Here is a 20,064-nt window from a genome sequence, read left to right on the forward strand (position 1 = left end):
ACGTATAGAAACAAGTTTTACAACTGGAGAAAAAATCTCATGAAAGTCTATACCTTCAACTTGAGAATACCCTTTCGCTACCAGTCGCGCCTTATACCTTTCAATACTACCATCAACTTTCCGTTTCAGCTTGAAGACCCATTTACATCCAACAACACTTCTCCCTTCAGGTAGCTCTACAAGATCCCAGGTATTGTTCTTGGCTAAGGAGTCCATTTCTTCTTCCATAGCCATTTTCCATTTCTCGCTCTCTGTATCATCTACTGCTTCCTGATAACAAGAAGGTTCCCTATCTTCAGTAATCAAAGCAAAAGATGAAGCAGAATCTTCATACCTTTTGGGAGTTTTCCTTTCCCTTGTAGACCTTCTCAGAGCGACTGGTTGCTGAACTGGTTCAGAAACTTGCACTGGTTCAGAAGCTTCAACGGCTTCCTTTGTGTCTTCAACACCTTTTTCTCCAGAAATTTCTCCTTCCTTTCGACTGTCACCGAAAGGTCTAGCCTCCAATTGAACTCGTCGACTCGGCGATACCTGTTCCTGTTCAATTCTTTCAACATTTGATTTTAACAAAGAGGATTCATCAAATGTTACATCTCTACTAATGACTATCTTCCACAATGTAGGATCCCACAACCTATATCCTTTCACTGCATAGTCATACCCAACAAAGACATAACATTTCGACTTTGGATCTAATTTTGAACGCTAATTTTTCGGAATAAGAGAATAAGCATCACAGCCAAATATCCTCAAATGTGAATAGTCACAAGACTGACCTGTCCAAACTTCTTCAGGAATTTTACAATCAATTGCTACTGAAGGTGACGTGTTAACTAAATAACAAGCAGTAGATACTGCTTCTGCCCACAACTCTTTTTGCAAGTTAGCATTGTTGATCATGCTTCTGGCTCTTTCCATAAGAGTCTGATTCATACGCTCAGCAACACCATTTCGTTGAGGAGTATAAACAGCAGTTTTGTGTCTAACAATGCCCTCATCCTTACAGTATTGTTCAAATTCAACAGAAGTGAACTCACCACCATTGTCAGTTCTTAGACATTTAATAGATTTGTCTGTTCTTTTCTCTACCATTACTTTAAATTGTTTAAAGACATTTAATACATCAGCTTTCCTTTTTATCATATAGATCCAAACTTTACGGAAGTAATCATCAATGAACGTTAAAAAATACAATGCACCTCCATATGACATAACAGGGAAGGCCCCCACAAATCAGAATGAATGTAGTCTAAAACATCTTTACTATTATGATTGCCAGCTTTAGATCTCTGTTTCCATTGTTTTCCATACACACAATGTTTACAGAAATCTAAATTCAAGGATTTCAGACCTGGAAGAGATTTACGTTTCATCAGTATATGAAGACCTTTCTCGCTCATATGACCCAAACGCTGATGCCACAGACGAGTACTTGCTTCTTCCTTTTCTGACGCAACCGCTGCTTCACTGACCTGAGTACTTCCTTTTAACCTGTAAAGATTTCCGACCTTTTCTGCCTTCATAACCACAAGGGCTCCTTTAAAGACTTTCAAGACGCCATCCTAACCTGTAAACTTATAACCATCTGAATCCAACACTCCCAAAGAGATTAAATTTTTCTTCAAATCAGATACATGTCTAACACTAGTTAATGTCCTAATTGTGTTATCATACATCTTAATCCTGATATCTCCCATCCCAACAGTCTGACATGACACATTGTTACCCATAAACACAGAACTACCGTTTACATTTTCATACGAGGTAAACCAATTTCTATGTGGGCACATGTGATGCGAAGCACCAGAGTCTAACAGCCAGCTATCAAAACTCTGAGAGACATTACATTCAGGTGAAGTTTCATCTATCATACATAATTCTTCAGCAGATAAAACTTCGTCTATCATACCTGAATCAACCTGATTCGCTTCGTTCTTCGGGTTTTCGGATTCCTTCCGTTTCCAACAGTCCTTCTTCAAGTGTCCAACTTTACCGCAGTTCCAACATTTTGCCTTACACTTCTTGCCCTTCAATTTCGACCTGGAAGACCCCCTTGGTTTTTCTCCTCTTTCCTTTGAGCGTCCTCTAGCGATCATGGCTTCTGATGCAGCTGTTTCAGTGCTGGATTTCCTTCGTACTTCTTCAGACAGAAGAGCTCCCACGACTGATTCAAACTTCAAAGAATCAGCAGAGCTGAACCTGATTGAAGTTACAAAGTGATCCCATGATTCAGGCAGAGAACACAGCAAGGTTATGGCTTTATCTTCTTCCTGTATTTTGACTTCCATATCTGTTAATTGACAAATTAGTGTATTAAAAACATTCACATGTTCTGCAACGTTTGAACCTTCTTTCATTCGAAGACTGTATCACTGTCGTTTCAGATAAATTCTGTTGGTTAATGATTTTGTCATATAGAGGTTTTCAAGTTTTTCCCACAATCCTGACGTCGTAGTCTCTTCAACAATGTTGAAGAGAACTTCATCCGCTAGGCATAACCGGATGGTACTGAGAGCTCGGGCATCCAAGTCCTCCCAGTCTGAAGTAGTCATGGTTGCAGGTTTCTTAGTTGCCCCATCCAATGCCTTGTGCAACCCTTGTTGCACAAGCAGATCCTTAACCTTCAGTTTCCAAAGAGCAAAATTGCTCTTTCCGGTGAATTTCTCCACCTCGAATTTGGCATTCGACATCTTGGCCATTTTTCTTCCTTCCTAGGGTTTCAGTCTTTCTAGGGTTTTTGCTTTTCAAGAAAAAAAAATAATCTCAGCCTCTGGTGATTCAAACAAACAAAGAAACCCTTCCTGAACCCTTTCTTTTCCTCCAATTTGTATAAAAAATCCACCCCTTTAAAAAAAACTTGATTTGATTTCAATCTGCTGTTTTTGTTTCAAAACAAATTTCAATCTGTTGTTTTTGTTTCAAAACAAAATTTCTGCTGAAAATAAAAACGTTCTGGAAATTTTAATAAATACCCGGGTTCAACAGGCAACAACAGCTTGATGAGGTTCCTCTTCACGTGGCTCTGGCTCTGCACATAGGCAAGTCACTCCTGCACGCGCAGATCTGGCTGCAACTGTGGCAGCGAACACGCCTCCTCCTTCTTCCTCGACCAACGAACACTCACCATGCAGAGTCAAGTAGCAAATGCACGCAGGTTTCAGCACCCAGGAAGATTCACGCAGGCAGCAAATGCACGCAGGTTTCAGCACCCAGGAAGATTCACGCAGCCAACAAATGCACGCAGGTTTCAGCACCCAGGAAGATTCACGCAGCCAGCATCACGCCTTCACGCCCATTCACGCAGACAGCATCACGCAGCCTCACGCAGGTTCACACAGCAAAAAAAAAAACCACCACGCAGGTTCACGCAGGCTCTCGCAGGCAGACTTCTGGACTTTCACGCTCTGATCTACAGACCAAAAAAAAAACACCACGCAGGTTCTTATCTTCTCAGTGCAGGTCACACAGGGCTTCTCAGCGCAGGTTCTTCTCAGCGCCTTCACGCCCAATCGCTCGGCCCTCGAGCTCTGATACCAATTGTTGAAAAAAGAAACCCAAATAATGAAGAAAACAAGAAAGCAATAACTGAATAACCACTGAATAGCCAAGACACAAAACCGAATGAATTAATAGGAACTTTTATTGAGCAATGATTCTCCGTGTTACATTTCATGGGCATTTGATAGTTTTATATTACCAACTAACGTTACATAACTAATTATTCGTTACAAAACTGTCTATTTACATTTTACCTAAAGTTACTAATTCGTTGTCAAACTAACAGATATAGTAGTCCCTTCTTATCCAGCAGCTCCAGTCCAACAACAATCTAGAAATTCGACTTCCCAGTTGCAGAATTTCAACCCCCAGCAGCAGGATTTCGACCCCCTTCCAAGAACTACACAACTTCACACATGTGGGAAAGAGAGAGAAAATTTTGACCTTTTTATGCTTGAGATATACCTTCTTCTTCTTCGCTATCCTTTTTCTCTTCTTCCTTGTAATTCACACTTTTTTCTGGCCCCAAAAGTTGTAGATCAAACTTCTTATGAGTAAGTCCCAAATGAGGTCGAGTTGTTGCCTTTATATAGTGATTTTGCTGCCTAGTTTAGGTCGACTTGGTGGAGGAGGCCTAATTGACCTATTTTACAATAAAATGAATATCTTCTTTGGCAAATAAATCCCAAGAAGGGTTCTTTACATTATGATATGAACAAGGACACTTGACACAAACCCTAGAAGCCTACAATGGAGGCTTTGACCTAAAAACAATTGACCCAAGCATGAAACCCATGTTTTAATAAGTCAATTTTAATAATAATAAAATGTTATTTGCTTTCTTTTGACAAATACAATATATTGTGACTTATATACATTTATGAAGACCGAACCTAGTTACATTCTTCAACAACCCCTTGGGTGCATCATTCAATGTAAGCGGACGATTTCACAACCCATCATTCACGCGAAGTTTGGCATCCACCCTTTCTTCCTCAAGGCCATTTTTTGCTTTGTTTCTTTCCTTAACAGAGTTTGATGATGATCCCTCTGAATCTTTGTTGCTAGGCGAGAGCAATATCCTTACCTTGCACTTTACTCCTTGAAGGCCCTCGCTTTAGATCCTTTCCCTAGTCGGGTGCAAGATTGGTCCTTGAAGGCATCTCAACTTCTTCAGCCAATTACTATCACTCCAGAGTGCCTCACCCCAATCAAATTCTCCCTTAAGGCACCAAACCATCTCCTGTCAACTAGACGAGTACTAAACCAAGTTATCTATAGATTGCACATTCAAGTCACTTGGGCCTCACCTCCAATGAGCCTCAGCTCAAAGATGTCTTTCTACCTAGAGCACCTTTTGGAGTTGTGTGATGGCATCTTCCTTTGCCTCCTTTATACACATGGACATTAGATGCACTCGCTCAAGATCCCTTTGGGATAGCTCCAACTTGGTTCCCATCAACTCTGAATAGAGACATATCACCATATACCACGATCTGATAGGATTTGCCAAGTGTGCCACCTTCAGAACCTGAAGATGGAGATGCACCTTATTTTTGGTGTCCACTATATTATGAGATCAAAGGTTGCTATCACTACCTCTATAAGGACTCAGGAGGTTCCCTCTCTACTTTCTTTTGACACTTAGACCATAAATATGTATCCCTCTTCACCAAGGAGATTTTCAGCCACAGATCTCAGTTCCTGCATGTCATGCTCCACCCTAGGATGACCACGCCAATTACCTCAAACTTCTCTGTTGTTCGATCAAATCGAAGAAAAAAATAGTAAGTAGAGCTACAGAGAGCATCAGACAGCAAGATGTTGAGGCCTCATGCCTCTCCTCAAACTCCCCCTTTGAGAATCCACCTGATATTACTAAGACCGATTCAGAGGGGTCGATTTGTACGTTAAGGCACACATTCTGAGAGCATTAGAGAGATCATCTCTAGACGGATCCATCATAGAGCACGTCCTGCCATCAAACTACCTCCTTAACCCAAAGGAGCAACCACAGATCCATCCAGAGTTTCCTTCTTTTGACCTTGGATGCTAGGAGTATCCCCCATTCATACATCCCTCTCCAAATTCTGCAGTTGATCTCCTTGATGGTCCCAAAATGTGAGAATTTCTTAATCTACACATCAGAAATCCTACTACAATCATTGGTTTATCATCTCCTACTTGTTCTTTACATTCAACAAGTTATTTAATTACTTAAACAGCGATGAAAACACTATTGCAGCCTACACATATATACAGATCATGAACTGAAATAAATTGAGACAATCACACAAGGGACACCGTTATTTTTGGACAATCGTCCCCGGAAAAACCCAATTCAGGAAAACCGGTGTAGCATATAGAGGGTTTGTATTATTAAGCAGATTTCTGAATACAACTAGGGTGCCAAATCTGGCTCACCCAACAGAGAATAAACCTGGCAGAAGTACCTCTATCCGGAGACAGATATTTTGACAATTCCAACAACTGGATGATCAAACCCCACAGATGACAATTGTTGTTCCCAGTGCTGGGCAGTGATGGTTGCTCCAAGCTCTGCGCTGGAACTGCGTCACCTCCTCTAGGAGCTACGTCACCTTCCCAATGAGCCTCCCTTGCTCAGAATCCGATATGTTGAACTGTTGCTCTCTCTGCCCCACAAAAAACCCCAGCGCTGCATCTAAGGAACTGCGTCAACCCCTCTAGCTTCTGCATCACCCTCTCAGGAGCTGCGTTGTCTCTCCTGTTGATGCTCTAGCCCTCTGCTATGTATCATCAGCCTTGGACTGAAGTCCCTTTGCCGAACTGCCCCTCTCACTGCAACTCAGATCACTTAGCTCGACTTTCTCAACAAATCACACCCCAGAAAAATCGAACTCTTTGATTTGTTGGTGTATCTCCAACTGACCCTCAAGCCTCCTCTTATACTTTTCCTATTGATGAATCAACGGTCGTGATCTAATCTCTAATCAACGGCTAAGATTAAAACAGACTTGATCCTTATCACTTAGAAGTTTCTCACCCATATTCTTATTAGTACCCATTAATATTTTTATTTTCCTAAGTTTAGACTTAGGAACCCATTAAAAATATTAATTATTTTAATAACTCCTCATCCGAGCGGAATTTCTCCAAACGATTTTTGAGTTCTGGAGATCTCATGTGTTCTAGCCCCTCAACAAAATTTCGGAGCTAGAGCACATCCGATGCTACCCAAAATCAACACTCCCTCTTAGCGAGGAATGTGCTCTAACAATACTTCCCCATAGAAGCATTACACTGATCCACTGCATTGGTCCTCTGTGCTGCTGATGCTCAGCCTGATGCCATTCATCCACTGCACCGCTGCTTCCTATACTGCTGCTCATGACTTTGCCACTGCCACTACTACATCTGTACTACAACTCCCTCTCAAAACGCTGCATCATGTTGCCCATAGCACTGCCACTGCTAATTGTTGCACTGCAATTCAGTTACTGAGAAGTAAGTAACTGAAACTTCACCCAAAAACTGACATGCTGGTCAATATGGATGCCTCGTGATGTTGTAGCTACCTCTGCTGCTAATCTGTGTTGACCCTCTGCTGCCATTGTGTTGTTGCAACCTGCTATGTGCCTCTCACATGGCTACAACATCCACTGCGCTGCCTCGGACTTTGGCACTCTAGCTCTATTGTTGTTGCTCTATCACACCTCACACCAACTAACACCCGTCATTCTGCTACTGTCGTTAAGGGCTCCCATAGCCGTATGTGATCCAAGAGTTTGGGCACCTCAAGGATCATGCCCCTTCTCATGTAGTCCTCTCGACTACAACTCTATGTCGCCCCACCTCTTCTCAGAGGCACATGAGCACTCACGGCACAATCGTCATCCTCGCCTTCCTTGTCAGTTTTCGCTGGAGCAGCCTTCGAGTTTGAAGCCTCCCCCTTGCCCTTCTTTCGGGGGCACTGGGTGGCATAATGTCCCAGTTCCCCACAGTTGAATCATCTGACCTTGGTTATCTCCTTCTTCTTTCACTTTTGTTGCCCTTGTTATCCCGATGATGCGAGAGCTGCATCCTCCTCCTCCTCCTTCTTGACACAGGCTCCCTTGCCGCTACTTCCTGTCTAGGTCATCCTCTTGAGCTCTTCTTGTCGAAGAGTTGCCCACATCTCCTCCCAACTGGGGAGAGTTGCTGCCCAAGATACTTTGGACAAAAGTCTCCCAGTCCTCGATGACTACATTTAGGGCATTCCTGACCATGAACTCAAGATCTGGTGTAGACCCCACGGAAGTCAACTAGTCGCAAATCCCTTACAACTTGAGAAGGAAGGGATCGATCTCTTCTCCCTTCTGCATCCAGTACTGTCTCAACTGATTTTCTAATAGCGTCTTCCGTTGGACGGAAGATCTAAGGTGGTCAGCGCCTCCCACATCTCCGTTGTTGTGTTCTTCTCAGCAATGTGTGTTACTACATGATCTTTGAACCCATCTAGGATCATGCACTTGGCCTTAGTCTGGGCCTCCTCGTACTTCTTCAACAAATCAGCGTCGACCAGCTCAGCAACTACCTTCAAGGCATGGTCCTTGATGCGATGTTTATCTAAGATTGCTAGGATCCTGGCCTTCCAGATGATAAACTTGGATGCTCCATCCAATCTGTCCTGATCCCTCAACCCATTCATTGCCATCTCTGCTTAAAAATAAGATTGGTTCTCTTCTCCCTCCTGTTGTCAATCTAGCAAGACTTGGATCTGGATTTCTTTGGCGCTAGAAATCCTCTAAGGAACAAGCTCCTCTAGACTCCCTCTGAGTCCTGATTTCCTTCACGGAAATCCTCCTACCAACTGTCGAATCACTTCCTCTCCAATCCTCCTTTGTTGTTGCAACCCGGATCTAGATTTCATTCGCTAGAAATTTGTCAGCGCAGGGACTCCCTCTACCTCGGCTCCCTCTCCACAAACACTGTTCTGCACCAATAGAAATAGCGTCCCACCAGCTCCTCAAATCGAATTTGCTTTGCTCCCTCAGCCCGACAACTGACTGTTTCGAACCTCTCAGGCTCTACGCTGGCCCAGAGAGCTGACGCAATCACTGCGTGGGCTCCTCTCTGGCTTTGTGTCACCCTCTACAGGCTCGAAATGATATCATAGGCACTGCATGAGCCTCTGCGTCACTCCTCTGGCTCTGCATCACTCCTGCAGTTGCTCCTCTCTGCAGCAAATTCTCTGGATTTCTCGACTGGTTTCTTCAGTCTCCTATGATCTGCAATGCTTTGATACCATGTGAGAATTTATAAATCTACACATCAGAAATCCTACTGTAATCATTGGTTTATCATCTCCTACTTGTTCTTTACATTCAACAAGTTATTTAATTACTTAAACAGCGATGAAAACACTATTGCAGCGTACACATATATACAGATCATGGACTAAAATAAACTGAGACAATCACACAAGGGACACCGTTATTTGTGGACAATCGTCCCCGAAAAAACCTAATTCGGGAAAACCGGTGCAGCATATAGAGGGTTTGTATTATTAAGAAGATTTGTGAATACAACTAGGGTGCAAAAGTTGGCTCACCCAACAGAGAATAAACCTAGCAAAAGTACCTCTATTTGGAGACAAATATTTTGAATATTCCAACAACTGGATGATCAAATCCCACAGATGACAATTGTTGTTCCCAGTGTTGGGCAACGATGGTTGCTCCAAGCTCTGCACTGGAACTGTGTCACCTCCTCTAGGGGTTGTGTCACCCTCCCAGTGAGCCTCTCTTGCTCAGAAGTCGATATGATGAACTACTGCTCTCTTTGCGCCACAGAAAATCCCAGTGTTGCCTCTAAGGAACTGCGTCAGCCCCTCTAGCTTTTGCGTCACCCGCTCAGGAGCTGCGTTGTCTCTCCTACTATTGCTCTACCTCTCTGCTATGTATCCTCAGCCTTGGACTGAAGTCCCTCTGCCAAACTGCCCCACTGCAACTCAGATCACTTAGCTCGACTTTCTCAACAAACCATGCTCCAGAAAAATCGAACTCTTTGATCTCTTGGTGTATCTCCAACTAACCCTCAAGCCTCCTCTTATACTTTTCTTGTTGATGAATCAACGGTCGTGATCTAATCTCTAATCAACAGCTAAGATTAAAACAAACTTGATCCTCGTCACTTAGAAGTTTCTCACCCATATTCTTATTAATACCCATTAATATTTTTATTTTCCTAAGTTTAGACTTAGGAACCCATTAAAAATATTAATTATTTTAATAACTCCTCATCCGGGTGGAATTTCTCCAAACGATTTTTGGGTTCTAGAGATCTCATGTGTTCTAGTCCCTCCACAAAATTTCGGAGCTAGAGCACATTTGATGCTACCCGAAATCAACACAGAAGACTCTGGTAGCAAGCAAATTCCCAATTTTCCACCCTCGCCTTCAACCATCAAACTCAGGAGACCTTGATATCATTAGCCTCATCATCCAATGATCAATCTCTCTCTCTCTCTCACTCTCTCTCTCTCTATTGACAAGTTCTTGATTTGGGTTGTCCACCTTTTTAGTCTTGGACAAGCTCACTTAGTATTTTGTATCACTGTACGTTTGTCACATGTTTATATATATGTTCTGATGTTATACTTATGCAGGTTTCTTTCTTCATATTATTTTCAGCATTTCCTAAGAGTTGCACTGGCATTCCCTTATTGTATTCATACTGATTGTACTCTTGAGTTCCATTGACCTACTTTTGTCGTAATTTGTCCGACATCGATAAAATTATCTTATCTTATTCCAGTAAGAAACAGTCATCTCTTTTGGCACTAATGCCCAAGGAAAGAAGAGAAAAGCATGATTGGCCACCAGGCATGGTGACAGGTGTGACCAAGTACTAGCAGACCAATCAAAGCATGTCACCCTAAAGGAAGGACGTCAAGTAAAAGAAAAGAAAAGGGAGGTAGAAAGTGAACAGCTTCATGAGAGACTTAAAAGACTGAAAAACAATTGGGAGTAGATCAAACCCTACAACAATGACCTCATCGAGCAGCAAACATATCATTCCAGGACATGGGAGCTTGCAGCAGTCATGGAGAAGTTGGGTTGATGACCTTTATTGGATGGAGATCAAGTGATGGATACAAAGTTTTTGTGCATTCGTTATAGCAGCATCACAATTTCTTTTGTTGGCTCTGGTTCGAAGCCTGTTTGGTCATCTGATCTGGCTGTCTGGTGCACCTGGTCAGACTTAGACCGGGAAGGTGAGAAACCTCCCCGGCATCATTAACTTCACTGGTTTAAGTCTCTGAATATCTCTTTTGTCTTTCAGTTCTTCCAAGTTAGCTTTGCTTGTTTTACGTATTGTGAGTCTGCTTTTTGCAGAGCAAACGCAGGGCTCTTTGCTTCCTCCTTGAGAGCTTCATGTTCATTTGTAGCTTGGAGAGCCGTTTTCTTATTCTTCAAATCTGCACTGACACCTACGTGTTATTTTTGGTAAAGTGTTTTCAAGGTTAACGTTTAGCTTTGCCTCCTTTTCGGGATCCGTTCTGTGATAAGATTATGGAGAAAGGGAGGCACAAGAGTGATCCGAAGAAAGAGAAGCCTCGGCCCTCCAACCCTTCTCCAGCTGATAAAGGCAAGGTGAAAGGGGCAAGGAAGGAGGTACCAAGGTAGAAGGTTGCCAATACATATAGAAATGGACAAAAGCAATGGAAACCCCTGGAGGGTTGGCAGCAGCTTGGCAAGAAAGTCTGGGCAAAAGGGAGGAAGGTGGAGATCTGGCCAACTTCCCACTCAGGCTACTACATGGAGATGTATATTGTACCAGTCCACCATGGAGATCAAATTCTTCCTGCTGGACATTATGCCTAAGCATTGGGAGCGATCGTTGGAATACATTCAATCTTCTGTGTCTGTGGCTCAGGACTGCATCTGTCAACAGATGCTGGAAGCTGTGCATGGTGGTATTGGAACATTTATACAGAATGACCCCTTCAAATCTGAAGCTGAAGAAAATACGATGGGATGCAAGGAGTTCGCCGTCTAAAGGAGATGGTGCAGAAGCAAGCTTCAGACATCAAAATGACATAAACAGGCAGATTCATAAGTTGATGGGTGAGTCAAGACCATAGCCTAGGAAAGATCCAAATGCTCAGCCTGTGCTTGCTAGTGGTAATAAAGACTCTATCCTTCTTCCTGTCTCCGGTGAGGACTAAGTCTGTGGTTTCAGAGGTGTCTTCCTTTTTTTGCTCCAAGTTAAGGTATTGATATTATTAATATGATGATTAGGTATAAAACTTTGCTTAAATAATGATATATCCCCAAGCAATGAAGGTAAAAAGTTGTGACGAAGACCCTATGGATGGTTTTTTTACCCAATGCAACCTTTCTGGTCTATCCAAACCACAACTGGAAGCTATTGGTCTATAACCACTATGCTGCACACAATAAGTCGATGGGAAGCTGCCTCAAAATGAAGAGAGAATATATAGATGTCAGTTTGCTTGTCTGCTTATCAATGACAAACAAAAAATATGACTAGTTGGGGCTGATAAAGAAACCATGCTTTTAACGCTGTTTATTGCAAACGAGGTCTAAAAAATCATATTGTGTTCATTATTGACCATGTCCAAACATCTTTGGGGGCACGTCAAAGACTGCTCGTTTTTGTACAAATTTGTATCTCTATTAATAGAAATTAGACTTTCTAATTATCAGGAAAAACAGAAACTGTTCACCCTCTGCAATACTTAGCAAGGTTAAACATTTCTTAATAGCCTATCTTCTAGTTCAATTTCATGTCCATTTGGTCTAAAACAAGACTAGACTCACTAAGTTGCACAGATATATGATAAGGCTAGAATAAAAAGCACTAATATATAAAAATTAGTACTAATTAAAATAAAAACTATCATTAAAATCAAGCTACTTAATTTACTCTAGAGTAAGAACAAAAACTAAATAAAATTAATAAAAACAAATATAAAATAATTAATTAATTATAAATAAAAATAAAAATGAATAAGAATCTTATAATTAAATATTAAAAATATTAAACAAATAATCAAAATGTTAAGGTCGGCTTCCAGTCCCTTTGCATCTCTTAATCCTATTTATTCTGTCCAATGAGATCTATCTTACACAATCACTGATCTATCCTGATAATGAGCCACAGTGGATGGCTCGAAACGTCGATTCAAACAATCATGGATGCGAGAACTCCGGAAGAAAACCCACACATATAGTATTTTTTGAATTTTCCAATGAAAACTTCATAGGAAAACCCCAAACACTTCCATGCATTCACTGATGGTACCCATATAAAGCCATTGAAGCCAAGTACAGCTCCTAACCTGGTAAAGATATTGATTTAGGCATGCAACAGAGGCAACCAGACCAAAGAATCAATCTCAAGACCTCTTGCATAAAACTCAAAGCACTTAAATAATCATACAAGTAGAATACCATAAATGAATTTCTAATTTGGAAATAAAGCCAAAATGAAAGTTTTCGTTAAGTGGGGCCAAGCCCTCTATTTATCAGTTGATTTGTAAGAAATTAGTATTAGCAGACCTCTTTTTTTTCATTTCAACAATCTAAATATCGATTGAAAAGGTAATGAGCATATGAACGGCTATAACCAGTGAAAATAATGTAAGTATGATGTTTCAGCCGTGTTTCAGAGAACTAGAAAACGTTTCCAAAACGCGTTTCCAACAACTCTGGGTGGAGTTTCCAACAACATAGAGGACGAAAGGCTAATGTAACCTAATTTAGAACTTAGATTACCGTAAATTAGGACTATTAACTTTTGCTTTCACACAGGATTCTGTTTAGGCCTTTTTTTCAATGAAAGTGCACCTTCTATTTTATTCCATTGATTTCACTTTGACTAAGATCAAAATAAGCGTTACATGTATGAATATTAAAGTAATCACCGATCTAAACTGAGAATTTTCATTGAAATTTAACATTCTGCAAAGCTTTTTTCACGTTGACTTACTCGAACTCTAACGGAAATCCAGAACCGCCTGAATTTTACCTCAATCGCACACGCCATGAGAGTGCCAGATCAAATTTTTATTTGACCAGCGCGGATTAATTTAAAATACCAATAATTTTGTGCATGACTCTTAAGATTACAAAACTAGCAAATAAATTTTGCAATACAAAATTGCCCCCGATTTTTGCGAAGCAGATAATGCACTTACTAGAAGATGAAAAGAATCCGGTAGCCTTTTCACGCCACTGAGAAGCTACCGCGGACGACATGTCCCGGTTATGGAAATCCCTCAGAATCCTTTTGGAAGCTTCTGAAACTTCTGTAACCTTCGTAAATTATTTAAAAATGTTTCTACCTTGATCCTTTAAATAAATTCGCAAACTACTTCTTTAAAGCGCTTCCAATTCGGCCTTCTGTTTTCTTATAATATCAACCTAAGCTGCAAATCACGAGTATCTTAGTCAGGGAGCAGAATTCTAGAAAAAAATTGCTTGAAGCTCTGAAATATTTCGTATTTTTTGTGATAATCTATGATCTACAGATATACGAAACATCAAAGACAAAAGAATGACCGTGATTCGCATGCACTGTCAAAAACCGTTAAGAAGAGCCCGAAAATGCTTCAAATTTAACAAATTTTAAGACAAAATACAGAATACGAAACTTAAGCCAAAATAATACCCGCGCTGCGCATAAACCGTCGAAGATCGTGGAGAAGAGTCCGAAAATGTTTCAAAATGAAGAATTTAAAACAAAAGCATATGACAAGTGCTGCGAATTTGAAAGGTCCGCGACCGGAGGAACTCAGACGAAACAGCTTTACCTGACTTTTCTTCTGACTCTTTCCTCTCTACGTTTTCGTCTTCGTCTTTAGCCAGCGCCTGTCGTATTAAATAACGCGCATATTCTGCTTACTATGCTTATTGAATTGTGGTTACAGTAAAAGTGTCATGATAACTACCATTGGATTGACCTTGGAATTCGAGGTGCCTGTGGGGTCTAGGATTTTTTTTGGCCGGCCAAACCCAAACCCAAACCTGCGCGCGTTAAATCCAATGCGGTGATTTGGATTTCACAGTGATCAATCATAACCGGATGGAATTGGAGAACAATATTTTGACTCGACTCTCTTCCTAAGATTGGGCCGCAGTCATCGACTGGTTTAGTACTAGCGCAGTCAAAGAATGTAGGATCCTGCTGGCAAATTAGTTGAAGACTTTAAATAACTAATTAATGGTACATTCCCTATTTTGAGTGATTAGATTGGACTGTGCTCACTTACCCGTAATGTGGCCACATCCGTCCATGTCTTATTGTCCAGTTGGCATCAACGGAAGGTATGATGGGTAAAAGTTAGAAAAATTGAGTTCATTTTATCTGACTCCTGGAATTTATTTGCGCGTACTTTATTGTGGTAATTTTTTTCCAGGTGGAATGATGGAATATAATGTTTTTCTGTAGTTTAAATTGCATTCATAAATAAATGAATAGATTTGATGGTTTCAACATCGTAATTGGTTCAAATTTTATAGGGTGGGTTTGAAAATAAAAGTCATTTATGGTAAATTAAAAAAATTAATTAGAAAATCTACTTTGAAAAGGAGCAAAAAGTCACTTCTTTAAACTATTTCATTTATTTTCCTACAAAAATATTTAAAAATTTATATTTAATTTTATACTTGGTAAGAAAAAGTGATTACTCTCATTCACTTCAAATTTTATTTTACAATAGCTTGATGTTGAAGTTATATATAATATAATTATGAGTAGTTGACCTCCCATTGTACTTCGAAAAACCAAGAGATAATTATAGTTTTATCACCTAAATGAGAGAAGTATCACTTAATACAGGTTATATGTCAAGTGTTTGAATAAACTTATAAATCTAAAGAGTATCACTTAATACAGCGTATATGTAAGTGTTTGAATAAACTTATAAATCTAAAGAGATGGATATTATGTTGTTCTATATGTTAAATGCATGTTACGTGTTTGTAAAGAGATGTACATGATGTTGGTATATATGTTAAATGCATGTTAAGTGTTTGATAAAATGATTGCGGGCTAGTTATTTAAAGGAAGTTTTGTTCTGTAATTTTTTGATCTGGACTAAATAAAAAGATCAAAATCTTATATTATGATCAAGTTTTTTTTAAGAAAACTATAGGTGTTTGGATGAACCTTAGCAATTATATGGTGGATTTAAAGAAGATATGCTACTATATAGTGTCTTTTTTACAAGGGTAAACAATTAGAAAATTGATGTGAACTAAATAAAAAGATCAAAATCTTAGATTATGATCAAGTTTTTTTTAAGAAAACTATAGGTGTTTAGATGAACCTTACCAATTATATGGTGGATTTAAAGAAGATATTGGAGCATTGCAGAGAAACTCATGCTACCATATAGTGTCTTCTTTACAAGGGTAAACAATTGGAAAGTTTATTGATAAAACATTCGGCAATAATCACATAGAAGATATTTTGTTTACGTGTTTTGAACCATCAAGTGTGATTCATCAAGCATTATGAATATAACTATGTAAAAAGTAATAAATATAGATAATAAATAATAAGTAAATAAGTAATAATTAATTAAACAAAGCATTATGAATATAATTATTGTTGACACCTAATCCTGATGAAGACCTACCTGAAGGAATAAACACGAATCAATTTTTAGTTGAGGAGTTACTGCCTAGTCTGACATGGTATCAAAGCCAGCTCCCAAAATAGTTGTAACTCCCATCTGCATGCTGCTCTCTGTCCTCTGCCTACTACTCTCTGTCCCCTCCACTATTGTTGTTGTGTGTTGTACGTTGATCTGTCATATGCATTTTTATTTCTGAACGCTGCCTAAACATTGGCCCCGAACGTTGCCTGAATGACTAGCCTCACCTGGTAGCAGCGTTCCTTTGCATCTTGTTTTCAGCGCGTTCCATACGCTGCTCACTCCCTATGCATTGTTTTCCATATCTCTCTCTCCTACACATTGTTTCCCTCCATCGTCGTTGTCTAAGCTGTCTAAGTTGTCTTCCTTGTATCCATTTGTCAAGCAAGGCCATAATTCAAAGTTAGTTCTGTGTTAATCTACTGAGGGTAGGGTTAGTCGATATATAAATATATATACCTTTGAGAGCCACAAGAAGGCCACTCTGCGTCCACAAGCACTGTGCGTCCAGAAGGCCACTCTGAGAATTCCAAGCTTCCTGGCAGTCTTCTGCGAGAAAGATAGCAATCCGTCGAAATACAGAGGGACGTTATCAGTCAAGGACTGACATAGCTCGGGTAATTTGGAGGTTCGGACATGCTCCGCAGGTAGGCCATCGGGAATAGTCTCGAATCTAAAGTCGGGCCGAGGTTTAACAGAATCGACTGATCCAGATCTGAGAAGTGGAGGTGCCGTCAAGTGTTGAGGTCATGTATAGAGTAAGGAATTTTTCCTTGGTCTCCGAAAATAAAATATTTATTTACATTGATTTTGGAGGGCCGGCCGTGCGAGCCAACCCTATAAATTTCCACAAATTTCGTCGGCCATATGTCTGGATAGACCATACAGCACCCACCACGAAGGTAGACGTGGCATATTTGGCAGAGTTGAGATTGTAATGCAGCAAGGAACCCATGCGGGTTCCCATCTCCAAGTCACCGAGGGAGCAAGTATTGCATCAGAAAACGATTGATTCTGCTCGGATTGTCAAAGATATCGCAGAGTGAAATTGCCGTCTCCAACATAAAGTTATGAAGAATTGTGAGGTTTGATAATTCCAAATGTTTCAACAGTTAGTGTGACAAAACTTGTTGAATGTGGTCTATCATTATCTTGTCCTTGGACTAAATATTACTACATTTTTGGCTTTAAATATATATATATATATATATATATATATATATATATATATATATATATATATATATATATATATATATTAGTACCAGAAGTACAATTTTACTTTATATTGGCAGAAGTATTTTTCTATCAGCAGAAGTAATTTTTTTTACAGAATGCATTCAATCATATCCATGGTGGGAATAGTTCTCACTGGCAAGGAGAACTATCCTAAATGGTACCGGGTGATAAAACACACCCTCATTTTCAATGAGTTGTGGAAAGGAGTGTGTGTCGAAGATGGATACCATGAACCAGTACAGCCTACCTCAGACAAAGAGCTCGTCATTTGGGAAAACAAGAACAACAAAGCTTATGCATTAATCGCAACATCTGTAAATGAAGAGGTGAGTCGCCATATTTCATCATATTCAACTGCCTTTGAAGCCTTACAAAAGCTGAAAGAACTCTATGACTCACATTCTGCACTTGAAGTTGTTCAACTCATGATTAAACTCTTCACTCTTGAACTGCAAAATAATGATCCTCTTGCTCTTGCATCTGAAGTAAAGTCTATAATGCATGATATCAAATCCACTAAGGTTGAATTGGATATTCCTCTTATTGCTTTTCTCAAGGCACTTTATCCTACTTACTCCAATTATCTTGAGTCATTGCAAGAAAATGAAATCTCAAAGATATCACCTTTGACTCTCTTGTGAAAAAGTTTGCTGAAAGAGAGAAAGCTTTTGGAAAGAAGACAGCCCCTGAATCTTCTGAAGAGGTTGTGTGCCTTGCTCACAAAGAAAAGCATCCTACTCAAGATTCTTCAAGAGGAAGAGGTGGTCGAAGAGGAAGAGGAAGATATTTCAGAGGCAGGGGGGCAGACATTCTCAAGGAGAAAAGGCAGATTTGCACTGCATTCGCTGCAAAAGAAATGGATCACATGATGCCTCTACATGCAAGCTACCATGGGACAAAATTGAGCAGAAAAGAAACCAACAGAAAGGTAAAACTGATGATACAGACAAAGGTAAAGCACCTGAATCCGTTCACTATGTTGTGGCACAATGTAATATTGGAGTAAATGAAGATTTATTTAATGCTTCACTTGCTTCTTGGAAAAATTATTGGTTGCTTGATTCAGGAGAAACCTGCCACATGACTCATAGAAAAGATTTTTTTGAAGAATTTACTGACAATGTTGATGGAGTAGTATACTTTGCAGACCAATCAAAAATCAAGCCATCAGGGCTTGGCACAATCAGGCTTAAACTGCCTGGTCTTCTAGACTTTCTTCTGCATCATGTTCTATATCTCCCACAGCTCAAGAGAAACTTGTTGTCCTTGGTCCACATCCACCAGCAAGGTCACTCCATTCATATGTTTGATGGCAAGCTTGAGGTAAGAAAAGCATCTGACCACTCACTTGTCATGAGGGGAATAGAAGAAGAAAGGCTTCTCAAGCTGCAAGGAACCTCTGCTCGTGCACAACATTTCTCATACAATTCTCATCATGAAGAAGGTATACTTCCATCAAGTTTATTATGGCATGCTATATTTGGACATTTGAACTATGACAGTCTCCTCTTGTTGAAGAAAAATGGTGTTGCTAGTTTGCCTACAATTCCTAAGAAAATTAAGCAATGTGATACTTGCATTCTAGGAAAGCATAGAAAACAGTCTTTTCATGATTCACATTCAAAAGCACATAGAAAACTTGAACTCATTCATTCAGATTTATGTGGTCCAATGCCTGTTCTTTCTGCAAATGGAAATAAATATATGATGACATTTATTGATGACTACACCAGAACGTGTTGGGTTTATTTATTGAAGAACAAATTTGATGCTTTTCAAACATTCAAGAATTTTCATAAATGGATTGAAAATGATGCACAATCTCATATTGGGTCTATTCGCATTGATAATGGAAAAGAATACACATCAAATGAATTTGAAAACTATCTTCGCCAACATGGGATCAAACATCAAACAACCGTACCTTATAATCCCCAACAGAATGGTGTAGCTGAAAGAATGAATAGGACAATTTTAAATATGGTACGATCCATGCTCTTCTTCAAAAATGTAAAGATAATGTTTTGGGCTAATGTTGTTCTATGTGCTGCATATATAAAGAATAGATGTCCATCTAATGCTATTAGAAACAAGACTCCATATGAAATGTGGTATGGACATGTTCCTTCGGTAAAGCACCTCAAGGTCTTTGGTTCCACCTGTTATGCTTTGATACCAAAGGTACATAGAAACAAACTTGGTGCAAGAAGTCGTAAGTGTATTTGCCTGGGGTATTCAAACACCTCCAAAGCATACCATCTCTATGATGAAGTAAATAAAAAGTTTGTTGTATCTAGAGATGTAATTTTTCTTGAATCATCCAAAACTGACAATGTTGTTGAGCGGCAACTTGATCGCTTGGATAGATTCGCAAAAGCAAAATCATTTCAAGAATTTGATAATCAGATTCCACATCTTGAAGGGGGGATTCCTATACTAGATCAACATGTGGAATCTTCTTCTGAAGAACACTCTCCCCCGCATGAAACTCCAACAACAGATGATGCTTTAAGTGATGTGATTGATAGAATTGGGAGACTCAATCTTGATTTAGTCCCAACTCAATCAACGGAGCAGCCTGGACCATCTGAGAAAGGTCCCCCAAAGTGGCCAACAAAGACACTTGAAAGTGTTCATCTTGATGAGGTTGGAAAGACAAGAACTAGAAATTCAAACCG

At 39.9% G+C, this 20,064-nt stretch overlaps 1 protein-coding gene across 2 annotated transcripts in view; it reads right to left on the reverse strand.

Annotated features, from left to right (window-relative positions):
- Window positions 1-14,659, reverse strand: part of LOC149174189 (small G protein family protein / RhoGAP family protein) — a 116,512-nt gene extending 101,853 nt beyond the window's left edge. The window contains exons 1-2 of one of the 2 annotated variants that reach the window (XM_089419223.1): window positions 14,300-14,659; window positions 13,685-13,915 (exon numbers count right to left, since the gene is read on the reverse strand). In XM_089419223.1, coding sequence (XP_089275349.1) covers window positions 13,685-13,745 — 61 coding nt within the window. In that variant the 5' untranslated portion in view covers window positions 13,746-13,915; window positions 14,300-14,659. Of the gene's footprint in view, window positions 1-13,684; window positions 13,916-14,157 lie in introns of both variants that reach the window. The other variant, XM_089419222.1, reaches the window with a different exon arrangement.
- Between the last annotated feature and the right edge of the window lie 5,405 nt (window positions 14,660-20,064).

Source organism: Pinus tabuliformis, chromosome 4_1 (assembly GCF_031772625.1).
Source record: "Pinus tabuliformis cultivar Carrire ecotype Pingquan chromosome 4_1, CPIR1, whole genome shotgun sequence".
Taxonomy (NCBI): domain Eukaryota; kingdom Viridiplantae; phylum Streptophyta; class Pinopsida; order Pinales; family Pinaceae; genus Pinus; species Pinus tabuliformis.